Genomic DNA, 16,947 nt, shown 5'->3' with positions numbered 1-16,947 from the left:
TACCTCTGTGTGTTTCTTCCAGGCTGCAGATTAATCAGGTCCTGGTAGTCTTCAGGAGTTCTCAAGAAGTGCTGGTTGTAGAGGAATGCAAGATGTAAAATGTATGGGAATCACATGAAGCCCTGCTTTCCACAATTATGTTTCTGGCTGTTTCTGCTTTCTACAAAGACTATATTTTTCAAAACGCAAACCTACAAAATACTGCAACTCCATTCCATTCAAAAAATGAGTTTTCTAAATGGCCTACAATCCACACTTTCATTTAAAGAAAGCTCAAGTTTAGTATAGTTACAGGGTGCCTGTGTTGGGTTTACAATTCAACAAATCCTTGTGCTTTGTAAGGGGGATTCTCCAGAGGAAAGCTCCTAGGAAAGAAGTTTCATATTTCCAAAGGGGTATCTGTTATCTAGGAAAAGATTATTCAACAAGAAGTCTCGCATTTGGGAATATGTCTTTTATACCTATTCTCGATGTAGGTCCAATGTGCAACGGCTGAAAGTAAACGGTGTTTCAGCCAACATTCACATGAGCCGAGTAGCGCGTGCAGTTAAGTAGTGGGACAGACTGGGACTGCCTCATACATCTCAAATGAAATCAGCAACACAATGAATCACATTCTTGACAATAATTAGGGAAAAGGAAACCCCCAGAAACCCGGTAGTCATGTTGTAAAATCAGCCACGATTTATTCTGGGGAAATGGCATCTTCCTACAACAGATAATTAAGGAGATATTAAAGCTCCTTTCAAGAAGACATGAAGTTCAAAATGCCACCGATTTCTGGTAGGGAAGAGGGAGGCAGAAAGTGAAGAAAACAGAGGTTGTACCTAGTACTACTGTGGGGTTAGGAAGCTTATAGGAAAAAGGCAGGTCGGCAGGGGAACGAACCCTCTGGCCATCTCAAAGGACGAACTTCAATCCTCTCTTTTGATCACACAGGCAACGAGGCCAAGATCCCCCCACCTAGAGTCTCCCCTCCTACCCATCAGATTCCCTGCAGGACTGTTCCTCTGCCATCCTCCTCAATCCACACTCCCCGTTCCACCACATTCCCTGCCAAAGTGCCAGTGGTTCCTGGTGGGTACTACCACCTCTCCCCAGCTGGGGGGGGTGGGGGTGGGGGAAGAAGATGACAGAGGCAATCAGAACCAAGGTCTTTCACATACAACTTCATCCTGTGTTTCACATTTTCTAGAGGATTGATCTGAAAATCCTTACCTCTTCACTTCAAAACGGTCTGAGATTTGTACCTATTGAACGTGACCAAGCATTAAACAGTAGCTGAGTTTTTGTTAACAGTTTTAAATAACAGAATAGGAGAAGCGTGAAGACAGAACACTGTCATGTACAGATGGCAGTTACAGTGAAGTTCTCTGAAAACAAATAATTTAGCCACTGTACTCAGAAAGCAAGCCACATATTCCACATACGCAAAAATCAGCTCCAGTAAAGCGTACTCTGTTACAAGATATCATGTTCGGTAGTGGTGGGTTTGGATTTGCATCAAGAACTGGGAAAAATACCCACGCGGCAACAAAAGCCGGTTCAAAGTGTACTCTAGGAAATTTGAGTTTTCATAACTGTTGAGTAAATGTGTCTTTCTATAGTCACTGCATCTGCTGCCAAAACAAATTCCAATTAACTCACTGTAACTACTGTTTGGCAGTTTTGGTAATTAATACCTAGTTAGAATGGATGTATTTGAAGAGCTAAAGCTCAGATTCAAGCTTAAAGAAAAACCCTACATGACCTGCTCTGTGATTACATTTAAGGATAAATTGGCAGAAGTCTCAGACTTGTCAGATAATTTTTAAATTTGATGCAGTCAGTAACTTTGAAGCACTTTTCTTCTGCAACAGCTATTTCATTCCAAAGAGAGAGTCTGTGGAATTAAGTATGTTTAACAACAGAGAAACTATTGCTTCAGTTGTGATTTCCCAGCAACTCTGTATTTCATTGGTTTTGTTTCTCAAAGTAGCATTTAACAACAGCACATTAGCCATCAAAACACAATTAACCTAGCCGTAGACAAACTCCAAGTTAAGTTTCCCTATGTATAAATTTTACAATTCAGGTAGGACCTGATTTTTTTCATTGCATTTTCAAGAAACAGCTAGTTAGGAAATTTTTAAGTTAATATTTAACCCCAGTTACCAGTCTCTCCTGCTTGCTCTACTATTGCTATATCACAAGCCATAGGAAAAAAAAAAAAAGATGTCACTTATTTCAAATTTCTCTGGTCAGCCTAACTAATTCTATGGAAAACATTTCAAGGCGTTCAAAGCTGGCCCTACAGTTGGCCCACACAGTTCTTTAGAACAAAAGGTCCTACATAAAAGATTCCTATTAATTCTTAGGTATGAAAAACATCCCACCACCTGTGACAGACAGAGTTCAGCACCAACATGGGTTGACTCTGTTCCGCAGGCTTCCTTTCTCCTACAAAAACATTTCAGGAAAGGAAGATGAAATCTGCAGTCTGCTCTCTAATGTCTTGGGGAAATATCTGAGGCGGATACTTCAGTACTGCACCAGAGATGTCAGAATGGCAATGAAAATGCCCTCCAACCCCCCAAACTATAAGAACAACATAAGCAATAGAAAAGCCAGAAGCATCTGCTGCATGAGAAGTAAGACTTGTGCAACTAAAATGAACTTCAGTAGCAAAGTAAATACAATCTAAGAAAATAATTATTTTAAAAAAAAAAAAATTATTGCAAATACAGGGGAAGATTTAAAAAAATACTAGTTACTGGCCTAGCTAGTAACTGAGAGGACAGTAATCTTCAATGTCATTGCCAGAATAGTTTTTGCTAACGAAACTGCTTCTGACAATTTCACTGTACAAAGATGCAAGTCTAAACATACAGGCAACTGTAAAGAACTAAGTATACCTTTATGAATAATACTGTCTGGTGTCCTAAAGAAAAATCACTTTGTTCCCTTTTTCCTTCATTATCACTCTTTGTAGGAAGGCAAACACACCTAGAAGCAGTGAGACTGCAGTGAAAGTGCTGAGGAGGATATTTTAGGATAGTACAGCTTTACAATGGTCCTTAGAAATGCCTGCGTTGAAACAGGGATTATTACAGTGAAACATGGCATACCCATAGCACGTGACAACATAACATGAAACAGAACTGTATGTTTGATTAAGGCAACCGGGAATAAAGTACATGTGCAGAAGTGAAAAAATACACCACCTTAATGGAAGGATTTGCATCTAAAGGAAACAAGTGTGTTTAAAACTACTGAAACTTCTGTAGACCATTCCATTCTAGGCAGAAGTATGTAGTGGAAGGGAGTTGGAGAGGGCTGTCTTGAATCATGCCTTTGTTTTCTTTTGTAATTTCTTAATTAATTCCATTTTCTATACGCATTTTTCTATTATACAAGAAAATCCATTAAAAATACTCCTGCCACCCTCAGGTTACATAACCTTATGCATACAGGCTGACACTCAGAGAGAAATGTGACAAGACCTCCAGGAAGACACAAACCCTTCCCCAACAGTCAACTCCAAGTTTTTTGCTCTGAGGCTCGAGGCAACACTGTGCTTTGGATTGCCACAAAACGTACGTCAGACCAAAAACTACCCCTCACTATCTCCTACATAGAGAAACTGGTACCTCATTACCTAGCAACACAATCAGTCCCATTGAACTGTCTCAAGTATGTCATCCTTCATTACTAAGTCTAATTGTTTAGTCTCTTAGCTGAAAGAAAACCATCTTAAAAATCTCACTAACTGAACCATTTAAGGACAGCATTATCATAGCCAGCTTTAAAGCGCCATTTAGATGATGGACACATAATCTTAGTTCTTTTACAACCATTTTCACTAATTGTTCTGTATCAGCCTCAGAAGAAAAAGGAACAGCTGCTAAAGTTGAACATCCGGGACAGAAGTACAAGTCAATTCATTTTGACTGTCAATCCCAGTCTACCCTGATCTCTCCAGAAGCTGTCAGCAGGCCACCAAAAGGTGACTGCGGCAAAACAGATTATTTTTAGGATACAGAAAGAGTTGTAGTGGCTACAGTTTCAGAAGATTTGGATGATGGGGACATGACGCATACAGTAGGCAGGAGACACCATTGACTCACTGGCCAGGCATTGTGTAGAGGCATGACCAAACTGGGATTAACAGATGAGAAAGCCCTGCAAAGCAAGTGTCATGCCTGCTTTCCATGTCTGCTCTGGGTTTTGAAGAAGTCATGGACTGTCTTGGCTGTCTCCTAGCAATTCTACTGAAACCATCAACTCAGACTAATACGCACATTTCAATATGCCAAACAGAAGACCTTACTTCTGTCTTCTACAAAGCCGGACATACAAAAAGGCCTAAACATGACCACTCATTTAGAGACTGTGTATTCATAACCATCCTGAAACAGCAGGCTCCAACAGGTGTCGTGCACCCAGCAGTATGGCATGCCAACTTCAAAGCCCTTCACAGTACCCCTGCATCTCAAATGCAGAGAGAGGCAGCACCTGGCAGTAAATGGATAATATTCTATGGTTTTCCTCCTCCAACTCCCAAGAGGAAAGGACAGGTAAAAGATAGGAAACACCTTAAAGCAAATAAACATGTTTAATTTTCTCTTCTATTTTTTTTTCCACCCGTGAAAAACATACAGAAACATTTAAAGTCTAAGAGTTCAGACCAGGTTCTTGTTATTCTCCCCTGCCCACATGAGAAGGTTAAACGTAGTCACCGAACTCTGCATACCACCCTCAGTCACGAAGAACCCTCTGGCACAGCTCCTGGACCAGTAAAAAACGACCATTTCAGTCCCCAAAGCATGGAGCCTGATCCATTTAAGCAAAACAAGTTCTACTGACAGCTGGTTTTCTTAGCATATTCACGTCCGCATATTTATCAGAGAAAAGCCCTCCAGGACAACAGTGTTTATTGCAGGATTATTTCTGTGAATCCAGGGAACACAGCATTCACTGAGCAATGGTGTTTCTACCCTCATGTCTGTCTTTTTTTTTTTCTAAAAATGTGAAGCAAGACAAGCCCATTTTTACTTTCTTTAGGTTGTACAACTCATGAAAGAAAATAAACATATACATTAAATATATAAAAAAAAAAGAACCCAAACCCCACCCTAATTTCTGATCCACATTCATGTGTAGCACACTGACACACATTTTAAGCATTAATATAGAGATTAGTTGTTCCATCTCACACTGACTCCTTGGATTTAGAGTCTGGGGACTTATAATAAACGAATATCAAAAGATATGATGGATAATTTTATTACAAATCTACTTTTCATATGAAAATCTAGTATACTTTCACTAGAAAGATAATTCTGAGCAAGCAAGAAGCTTTCTACTGACAGGTTTAGAGACTACTGTGAATAAAGCACGGAAACGTGACACAGGCATCAAAGGTAAATATCCCATCAGCTCCTCGTCCTACAGAAGCAGCTTCAGAATCCGTCTGTACCTGCCTTGAAGCAGGAGGAGCTCAGGTGGATGAGCAAGGAAGGGGCCTCCAGTCCTGACCCTGCTCACCTCTCTGACCCTCTCCCCAAGGGGGATGAGGAGCACTCTGCGGCCAGTCCCACATCCCGAGGTGGGAGGAAAAGCGGGACCCGCTGGGGACACAGGCTCAGGGATGCTGACAAGCACCGTTCTCTCAAGCTGGGTGGTCAGCCTGTGGGGTTTCCCAGCTTATCACTTCCTCCAGAAGTGCACCGAAACTTGGTTTGATGATACTGCAGTTATAATAGTTTTGAAACAAAGCAAATACAGATGCCTCCGTTTCACTTTAACTTAATCTAATCTTTTAGATCATTAAAAGCAACTGTTATTGGCACTGTATCTGATTACTGATGCAGTGCAATAAAGAATAACAATTCTTAAAATTACAAAATGAGAGCCTTTTAAACTGACTGACATCATATTAAGAGAACATTACCTAGAAATTGTTGTTTGTGTTTTGAACAACATTCCTTTAAATACAAGTTTTAATGAAAGAGTTAAACCAGGTATAGGTATGATAATTATTGCTGAGATTTGTATAAACTAACACAAATCCTTCCCATCCCCATGAGTGGGGTTGCTTTTTACTGTGAGAACTGGACACTCTCGCCACCAGATACCACATCACGCAAGTCAAGTACTACTGCACTTTTACCCCCTGCTTTAATACGTGAGCTTTTCCAAGCCAAGTGATGTACTAACATCTCTACCCCCAAGCATAAAAAGTGTACATTTCCCTCATTTTGCAAATTTATCTTCCAGAGTCTATGACAAAGAGCAGTCAGTCTTACCAGTATTATGTTTACCATCCATCTAAAAATAGAGCAGAAGTGCTTTACAATTGCCCTTCAAAGCAAAAACACTATATTCATATTGCTAGGGCTCAAATTTGCTGACAAGATCTGTGGGTACGTATCGGTTTTAGAAAATGCAGTGTGGGAATGCATGTTTATATGGTGGAGCACAACAGCAATGAAACCTCTTGGGAGAGCAGGACATCACTCACGTTACACAAACAGGCCCTTTGCTCTTATTTCTCTACAAAGCTGAAACATTTCTATCTGAAAAAGTTTTTCCATACGTCAGGAAAATGCTATTCCTGTTTGCTCATTATTCCTAAGGTGAAGAGAGTTTAGTATTAGCAAAATAATTGTGGGAATCTGGTATTTTCCTGTTTTGTTGAGTAGTGGGGAATGTTATGTTGGGAACTGTCAACTACTACTTACTCCACCTCAAAATCTGCTGCATAAAAAAAATAGACTGGTAATTTGCTTACATGGCTTTTGTAGATGCAATTACTGTTAGCAGCAGGAAAGAACTTTTATAAGCAGAACACAATTCAAATGTAACATGCCATGGCCTCAAGTCATTAAACTAATCCTCAGGGCTTCTTGAGGCTTTTTGTACTTTTGGCAAAAAGTATAAAGAAGTACGCCTTGTTGCTTCAGTTCCCAAACACTGGAAAGTTAAATATCCAGACTGTCAGCCTCTGCTAATTAGGGAAAGAACAAGAGACAGCTATATCTTTGTTATTAAGGGCAATCGAACAAACATTTAAAATATCCCCATATATTTTCTCCATGGAACATAAAAAGTAGCCAGTAGAATAAAGGAAGGTACAACAGCTCACAGGCAACTCTGGTAGTACGGGTTACTACTACCTAGATGCTGTGATGGATACCTTACGAAGACATACGGACAGAGTGAGTTAGATGAGTGAAGTATCTCAACTCTGATAGACGGATAATGTGAAAAGGTGTGGCACGGAACTCCAGGGCCTACTGGCTTGACTGTAACATGACCACAGGAGCTATAAACGACAGAACCATAAATACGTCAGACGTGTCAGATACGTACTAACACCACTCAAATATCTGCTATACTGGTCTACATCACACACCTAAAATCAGATGCTCCTTAGGGCACTGATAGAAAATGCAATACTTCTGGGAAGACAGTGGTCCTTTGCATTGCTATTCTCTGCTTGGTATCAGGAGGTTAACATCTTTCTAAAGATACTAGTGAAAGTGGAAAAATAAGCAATGTATTCATTAGCACATGGGTCACTTAGACAGACATACCTGGGTGGCCTGAAATACACTTAATCAACACGTGACTATTCCATAAATACAATGGAAACTAGCGAAAGCCCATTTGCTTTTAACAGTAGCTGAGCAGAACCACCCTTTGGAATGGAAAGATAATGACCCGCGTGGCTACAATTATTCCCTCAACTATTGTTGACAAAAAGTAGCGAATTGATAAAAAATATGAAAATGTAAAAGCTTCTAAATATATTCTGTGTGTGTCTGCATGTGCATGTGTAACTTACACTTTCTTGAATAAAATATCTCTGAAGTCTTATGTCTTTATCTAAATAATTTTTTTTGGGAGGGGTTGTTTTGTTTGTTTGTTTTACAATTGCATCCAACGGTTTATCCAGACCAAGGCCCTGCTGAGCAAAATGTGAAGATACACCATTCCTTTGCTTGCACAAATTTTATCACTGAGTTATTATAAAACGGTAGTAGTCAGTATTTCTTATCTTTTCTTTTCTACTCAGAAGTCTTGTCACCAGTTCAGAGGAAAGTCACTCCAGTATTAACTAGAAAAACAAAGCATCACTGAAGCATCACAATGCTAGACCAGCTGGACTGTTTTATACCTGCATAGTCTAATGGAGTTACTTTTTCAAAGCAGACATACCAAGCTGAGATACTGAAGGGAAGGAGAATCATTAAGATATTCCAAACTCCAGAAATTAAAGAAGAGAAATTTAATGACAGTAGACTGATTTCTAAATCTCACCCTTACATTTTAGGAGTAGAAATTAGTTTCTCAGCAAATCTGTTTGCCAACTGGTAAACAGATCAGCGAGGTTCCACAATTTTAAAATTAAAGATTCAAATATTCTCTTGAAAAAAAAAAAAAACCCACAAACAAAGCTGTAAATTCCTAAAACACAGTTAATAAAGCCCTTTAGCTTCTACAACAGTTCTTTATTCAAATGTATTATGTTTATACAGAGAGCTGAAAGATTACCCTATGAAAAAGCTACCAGTATGCTGTACCATAGGAGGCACTCAAAATACACTGCTACAGGAAAACACAGCAGAGTTTTCATGGATTATGATATCACAAGACTATCCCACATAGCCTGTGATGACTTGTCTTTGTCCATATGTGATGCAGCCATAGACACAGAACCAGCTGAAAGATCTAGCATTTCTCCACCACACACACACTTGCAGTAATCATTGTGACTTTAAGCAGTTTAAAGCAATAGCATGTTACCGCCTAGCCAATGTTTCCCACATCTATCAAGAAAAAATTTTAAAATTCCAAGATGAAATAGAATGCATACTCCAGAATAAAACCCCAACAAACCCCAAACAACAAAACTGTCTCACTCACTGTTCAATACGTGGGGAGAGATACAGCTTAGGAAAAACCTGAGTAGCTTCTGCATCCTCAAAACTAACGGAGAGAAGTGCAGCATCTTCTCCAGGATCTTCATTCACATCCTGTACATAAAGAATAATAAAAGTAAAATAGCAATTAACAAACTGAGTACTTACAGGGCTACAGATAACTAGTGTCAAATACCGATTTACTTAGGAGACACTTAAGTGAGGAATCTAAAGCGTAACCATTGAAAAACAGGTTGCAAATTTTTATTCTTACTGTATTAGAACTTAGAAGATAGTATACCATCCTTATTTTCCTTTACAGTATCAAAATAAAATTACCGTGTTAGCAAGTGTACAGTAGCGTAGCTCAAATTAGCTGGACTACATATTTCAATAGATGCAGACATCCTTTTTTAAGAATTCTTGGCTTAACACTAGCAAAGGTTTTTTAAAAAATGTTACATCACTGAGTTATGACCACAGATTTTGTATTTGTTATTTTTGAAAGTAGTATATGGGCCAAAATTTCAGCTGTACTCAACTCCTACTTCTCTTGTGGTTGAAAAACATTTTTGCGATCAGAAATTTTTATCTAGAACTCATTGTCCCGAAGTTTCCTGCAAATTAAACCACTGCATTACTTTCAAAGACTGCATACGCTATAAAAACTATTCTAAGAGGAAAAAAAAATCCATGCTAAATACCGTGCCAGTCAATCTTAATGCATCCACACTTTATGCTTTCTTTGTATCAGAACAATCAAGCTACAGTTTTGGGATCCGGTAGAACAAATTGTTTCTCGTTAGGACCTGACATCTCTCCAATTCACAAATCACATGCAGTATGAACAAGTGTATTTCTGCTACACACACCTTCACTTCAGCTCCTGGCCTCTAGTTAGAAAGCAATGAGTTAGCAGTGCAGTCACCTGCATCCACAGCAAGTAGAACGGTGCCACTTGCTGCTCACAGAGACGTCCTTGGACGTGTTTGTGCGTATGTACATAGCAAGTTGCCAAGATGCATTTGTTTTTGTCCGTTTTGGAAAAATACGAGAGGAAATAGATAGCCCAGCAGATATGTGCTCACAGCAGGATCAACATGGCGCAGCGCGGCCTGCTATGCTCCGTCCCACAAGCAGCTGTGAGGAAGGAACGTGCAAACCACTGAAACATTGTCAGGAGATCCTGCTCTATCTGGGGAGGAAAAAACAAAACAAAAAGTGACTGCCGAGTGGTTTCAGGAAGGCAATCTCGTGCCATTTGAAGCTTTGGCAGGACTGAAACTGTTAATGTCCAGAGAGACTAGCTGCATACCAGCTATTACGTGCAGAACGCAACAAGCCAAGAAACTGGGTGATACGCTGCAGGGAAAAATGGGTCTTAAAAAGCCTAATTGTCTTAGATAAAAAATGAGACAGACCTGACAGTGTTTTCTTAAATTCTGACTTGGTGTGCAGCTCCCTTCTGACAGCTGAAAGGGAAGTGTGCTCTGAGAAATGCCTACAAAACGGTCACGAGCACACTCAGGCTGGAAATGAGAACACGGTTTTAAGCCAAGGTCGCAGGACAGCACTCCACACGAGCGCTGAGGACAGAAGCTAGCTGCCGGGCTGTTGGGGTAGGATCAGCTTATGGATGGGATTATAGGACATGGCTGCCTGCAACAGCGACAGACAGGACCTCGTGACCCACAATGTTCCCTTCACATTTCCAAGTGGGAAACCATCCTCAGCAGAACAACCAGCACAGATTACAAAACCTTTTCAGTGAGACAAACAACCCACCAAAAACACCAAAGTGCTATCTCCATCCCCCCCACACCCCCACCCTCACCTTTTCCTTAGTATTTCACATATTTCCATCATTAAGGAAAAATTTAAATAAGGAACAGCTTTCACTTCTGAAGCTAAGTATGGCATTAACTGGCTTTTTCCCATTAATTTGCCAATTGTCAATCAAATGAAAAGAACTATTAAGGCAGATTAAGCAGTAATGCTAATGATTAAAAAGATTTTAGTTTAATGGGCATTCTTCAAGAGATGACAAGTACGTGTCATACATTCACCCATGTACCTATACAGTTCTTCCGAGATCATATTCTTTTGCTTGTAATGTTTTCCAGATAACTTGTTTTTACAGAATAGAACCTACATGAATTTTACAAGTTGCATGGGCAAAACCAAACATATTTAATCTTGCATTTAGTGCTTGTGCTTAAGTTGATGTGCACATATGGATTGACATCACATATAAAGACCTGTGTCTAGAACACCACCCCAGGTGCTTACTGATCAAAGAGAATCAAAACATGGAAAAAACCCTCAACCAACCCTAAAACAGATTAGGAGAACACCTCTATGGCATCCATTAACTCATACAGTATTATTACACTGGATTTTCTACACTCACTAATGGCTACTTTAACATGAAGTCTTATAGAGGGGGAAAAAAAAAAAAGCCACACCAAAACCCCATTAAATCATCACGGCATCTTTGTATGTAAGAGCAATGCAAGATGATGTGTGCAGTAACAGCAATGAATCAAAACGTGATCTTTTTCATTTACAAAAATATCACACAACAAACACTACCGCACCTACTGTTGTCAGCACAGTCCTGCATTACTTTCATAGAGCTACTGTCCGACGCAAATTTGGGTAAAGAAACCGGCATTCTTCTGTAACCATCCCTTTCCAAATGGATGTATATATTTGGCCCACATACCTCAGAAATTAAAACTGTGAACTAGAAAAGATGCAAACCCCCAACATTCATGTAGGTTTTAAAAAGATGAAGTGCAGTAACACCATGAAGTTCCTCAACATTATTGCTCAGGTGGCCACAGACACATGATGAAGTCCCTTTGTATCCCACATCACACTGTTCATTCCTTTCAGATTTCCTTACTTTTACTTAAGCAAGAATCTGCTTGGTGGAACTGCATTCAACCCTAGTATGTCTGTTACAAGTGCTGTTGATAAAACTGAACCAAAACCACATGCCTTACAGATAAACTGTGGAAAGACTTTTCAAATAATAGACATTTTGATGTTGTCTGTGCCAGTCACAACTTAACTTCTCCTTCAGCGATCTCTCCTGGTCATCTCTACAAACCTGCTAGTGACTAGGTGACACGATGGATCCTTGTATTACCAGGCAATGACATTTCCTTCCATTACACCAATGAGTCCAAAGGCAAAGGTGGTTTTAACAGTTCTTACCAAACTCTGTCCAGACAGTGTCTTCCCATTTCCCACTTCACATGAGTATTTCTCTCAAAGAACAGGCCAGATTTAAACAGAGCAGCAAAGCAAAAATCACCTCTATTTTTATTTTCCAGTTGGCTTCAAAACAGACAGTGACATCCAATTGCTTTGGCAATATTACCCCCTTTTAGGAAAAAAGAGGCTGTTGAACTCAAGTCACAACACATTTTTTTAATGTTTAATAGCTATGTTCCTTCTCATAATTCGCGTTTAACTCACACTTAACGTTAGATGATTTTATTTTAAAAAATCATTTTCTATTTAAGAAAAATTAATTTTATAAAAATTAAGAATGGGTTTCCTATAAAACATTAGCATCCAAGGTTAGAATTGCCATGTTAAAGTACCATTTTATACCCACAGAACTTCTCCACACAAGGCTTTATAGAAGGTATTATTGAACTGAACTTCTACTGAACAGAGAGCACATCCTGGGCCACAGGAATTTTGAGGTTTAAAAATTGAATGTTTGTAAAAATGTTTCAAATCATTTGTTAAGCATGTGATAATGCACACCTATTAGTTTTTCCACAACAGTCTCATCCTTGCCAGTAAAAAAAACCCCTGTAGTGCACTGCAGTGTAAAAGGTCCGACTTTTATGGTGATTTTTATGGTGTCTTTCTGCCATCTCTCTGTCACGTATTTCCTTTTGCAGAAATAATCTTTGCCTCATTTCAGAAAATTCCCATTCAAATCAAGCAGGAAAAAAAAAGGATACAACATTTAACACTGAAAATAGTTTTCTTTCTCAAGAACTGCAAGGGGTTTCCTATGTTTACAGGACACTTTACACACTGTGGACTGATCCTTGACTAAAACCCCAAAGTGCTGTGGAAATGAAAAATATACATAGTAAAGCAACGTCCTGAGAAAGGAGCAAAATTTTAAAAACTAAAGATTTTCAACCTGTAGGCTTCTTTTATACTGCAGAGACCTCTTAGCAACAACTTAAAGAGAAGGATGAAGAGAAAGCTCATGGAGTTTTGTTCTAATGTATCCTTTATGTCTATTTAGCCATTGCAGATGAAAGGTACATTAAATATGTAGTTTTGAAACTCAAGTACAAAAGGCCATGTGAAAATACAACAGCTGCAGAGAACAGATGAAAAGGGAAGTTCAAAGGCATTTAGAAATTTTTCTTCCCCAAAAAACTTGAGGAAAAGACTTCAGGTATCACAAGACTCCAGAGTAAAATTTTAAAATCTCACTTCTAATTCTATCAGCACTGTCTAAACACCCATTTTTTAGTTTCCATCCATATCAGCCTAAATTTATATTCAAATGCATGCTTCAATGTTTACAGCTGCTCCCTTCGCAAAATACATAATCTTGTTATAAAGTTAGTATGAGTTGTTTATGAAAATTATCATCAAAACCACTTTAAACACACCATCCAAACGGCATTGTTTTCTCGTATCCTACCTACTGTAATTGAAAACTGGGAATTTACTGGAACTGACAATTTATTATGAGTCAGATGGTTGATAGCCAGTCCAACCAAAACATCTGCTCCGCACAGTCACAACTGCTATAACCCATTTCCTCTTGTGCCTGGAGTCCAACCAAGTTGTACATTACAGTTCCTTTTCCTTAAAGATGCAGACTCTGGAAAATCAGTTATTACTTTTTCATAGTTATTGACAAAGAATCGCCTTGCAACCTCTGATTATTCTTCTATGAGGAGGTATTTCTGTATTTGGCATGCAAGTATGATTCCCTGCACCAAACAGACATGCATGAAGTGGTGACTGCAGGCTTGTCCCTGGCCTACAAAGCAGGACCTGCTTTCCCATGGAAGACTCAAGAAGTAGGGAGATGATACCGGGCTGGGGGGTGGGAGAAGAGCATGTAGTGGGCTGATGCATAAATCCAGGACTTGGAATTAAGAATCTGGTTTAGTGAGACTAATTGTAAACCAAGAATGAGAAGAAAAGATACCTTGAAAAATACAGTAGAAAGGCTGGGAAAGGATGTGCAGGAAGAATATTGGCATGCTTTGGGAAGGACAAGCAGCTTCTGGCCTGGAGGATGGTGGGAAATGAGACAAGGGAGAAAGGCTTCTGCTAGGGCTATTAAGTTTGTGTTGTAAGCACAAACAGCAATTGGTTTGGGGGTAAATGTGAGGTAAGGAAGAGCACACAACCTGTTGAAACTACTAGAAGTTCCTTTGTGTAAGGAGATGCCACACAGAAGCCTGATGCTGCAGAAGCCTTCACACTGCATGGTCACACCAAATATGCTTCACGTTGTTCCCAGCCCCAGATGATCATTCCTACCTCTTCCTGGAGGTTTCTGACCTCTCAGCTCTCAACTGCTCAATAATTGTCTTTGTGGTATGAGGATAACAGAAGGGATGGAAACCGCCAGCAAATGGGGAGGGGAACCCATCGCTTAAAATAATACAAGCAAAGGATAAACTCAATTTATGTTATGTGATGGAGGTTGAGGGGAAGGTGGAAAACAAAGGCAGAATGTGGATGAAAACACAGAAGAGTGAGGCAGCGCTGGTCTCCACATCTGCAGCCAGATTACAAGTGAAAACCTCTCAAGAGATGCCTACTTGACCGTGGTACCTCACAGCCCTACTAAGCCAGTCAGCTTCACAGGAATCTGCAATGTGTATTTCAGGAACCTTCCTAGAGAAAAAACGGTCTCCAAGGAAAAACGCATGAGAATCACAAGCATTCAGAAAGGTAAGTCATCTTAGGGACAAACTTAACTGTGTAATGTTGCATGATACATCCCTGTATTGGAACCACACTTACTAACAACTCGTCAACGAAATGAACCATGGCATTTGTTTTTGAAACTAAAACATGAGTTGCACCAAAGAACACACCAACACTATTTACTTCATTAGTGCTAATGGGCTACTTGCATCACGATGGTTAGCAAAGTTTGGCCTTTTCCCTCCAAATGACGGTGTGCACTAACGTGAAAAACAACCGTCAAAAAAAGCACAAGCAGCTCATGCCCTGACCACATAGCAGTTTCCCTAGCCAGCTCTCATACAAGCAGCTGCATGTTCTCCCAAGGTTTTTCTATAGCTAACTTTTTTTACAAACCTAACAAAACACACCAAGGGAAAAGAGGCTAAGGAATGTGAAGTGGCAAGTAAGACTGAGAAATCTGCTTCACTCTAGGGAGAATATGTAATTATTCCAGGAAATTCTTTCTCCTGTCTTCCAGGAAACCCAACAGGTCTGATCAAGGAGTGTTGATTCTTTAAATAGGATCTAATGAAAACAAAGGCAGTTACCTTGCGTGCACTGCCCAGGGCATTGCAGTGTTCCAAACACAGCCCCTATTCCACGGTAACACGGCAAAACACTCGCCTCGCACCGGCTGGGCAAAGAGCACATTTGAGCCCAGTGTAATTCCCATTTGAAAAGTTCCATGAAAACTGGAGTCTGGAAACAAACCTGCAGAACTCGAAGAGCAAATTTCTAGGGCAATATTCTCAGTTTTCTTCATTAAAACAAAATAAAATATCTACTAAGTATTAAAAAAAGTATCATCAAGCCCTCCCAGTGCACCACTGGGCATCGATAACTGGACGTGAAAGCACGCAGTATTCCGTTGGTGTGAGTGACAGAGCAGGGTTTTTTTGCTGCTGTTGGGGGGTTTTGTTTGTTTTGTTTTCAGACTTTTACATACAAATATATTGTGCTTTTCTAAAGCAAAAACTTGAGATCTGTTTTGCCTACATAATTTTCTTTTATTATGATCATAGTAATTTACCACTGCTTTCACGGTAAGATTGATTGTCAGAGTTAGGTACAGAAGGCTGTTAGGAAAAGCGTAAGAAAAAACTAATGGTTGAAAAGAACGAATAACATTCTTGTCCGTGAAAATATCTGTTAGGTTCGCAACTTTCAAGATCAATGTCATTTAAGCAGATAAAGATTAATTAATTTATTATTCACCACAACAATTCTGTTTGCTTAGGTCTGAAAAACACAATCTCGGAAAATAAGGCAGATTTCTTCTAAGGTCACAAAAATGTTTTGGTAAGTTTGGGACTCAAATTTGTAATAAATAATCTAGGTGTGGCACAGTGTAAAATTAGTAGTGAGTGCAGTCGAAAATTAGTATTTCTCAACTGATTTCAAATGAGCTAAAATGTTTCTACATATTCAATTTGTAGACAGGAAATACAAATACATTTGCAATCGAGGATCATTCCGTCATACTGACTGAACCTAACTCCTCACCGAACAACTGCATTTATTAGGTATGTTTTAATGATACTACAGAGGGCATATTTTATATTTTTAAAAGAAACTGCTAAGTAAGATGCTCACGATCTTAAATTTCAATTTGTTCGATGAAACTTAAGTATAAGCACATTAGCTCTACCTACTCCAATATCAGGTATCACATTCAGATTAAAACATGATTAAAAACATCATTTACACAGTTTGGAATGTATCTGCAAATGAATTAAAATTGGAAAAAACCCACAAAATAGGGAGAAATATTAAGCATCTAGATTGCTGGGAGGTAATCTCAGACCTGATTTTTCCATACATTCATGAAAAAATTTGTTTCCCAGGACATCAATTTATCCAACAGTACAGAGAAGTGCTTAATTTTTGTTTTGTTTAATTCTTCCCTAATTCCTAAGAAGACTGAGTAAGTAAAAATACCACACTTTTACCATTACAAAAATAGGTTAACCTGAAAGATGCCCCTATTACTCTGATGAAGTTCTGTAGGCAGGAAAGAGATTCCAATACTACCATACCTTTCATAAAACCTCAAGCAAAGCAC

The 16,947-nt window shown here is 39.2% G+C and overlaps 1 protein-coding gene across 1 annotated transcript in view; it reads right to left on the bottom strand.

Moving 5' to 3' along the window:
• BRE (brain and reproductive organ-expressed (TNFRSF1A modulator)) overlaps positions 1 to 16,947 on the bottom strand; it is a 165,993-nt gene that overhangs the window by 71,167 nt on the left and 77,879 nt on the right. Inside the window, exon 6 of the mRNA XM_010155743.1 lies at positions 8,911 to 9,020. Coding sequence (XP_010154045.1) covers positions 8,911 to 9,020 — 110 coding nt within the window. The remainder of the gene's footprint in view (positions 1 to 8,910; positions 9,021 to 16,947) is intronic.

The sequence above is a fragment of the Eurypyga helias genome, unplaced genomic scaffold, assembly GCF_000690775.1.
Source record: "Eurypyga helias isolate BGI_N326 unplaced genomic scaffold, ASM69077v1 scaffold14867, whole genome shotgun sequence".
Lineage (NCBI taxonomy): Eukaryota > Metazoa > Chordata > Aves > Eurypygiformes > Eurypygidae > Eurypyga > Eurypyga helias.
This window is presented reverse-complemented; position numbering and strand designations above follow the sequence as displayed.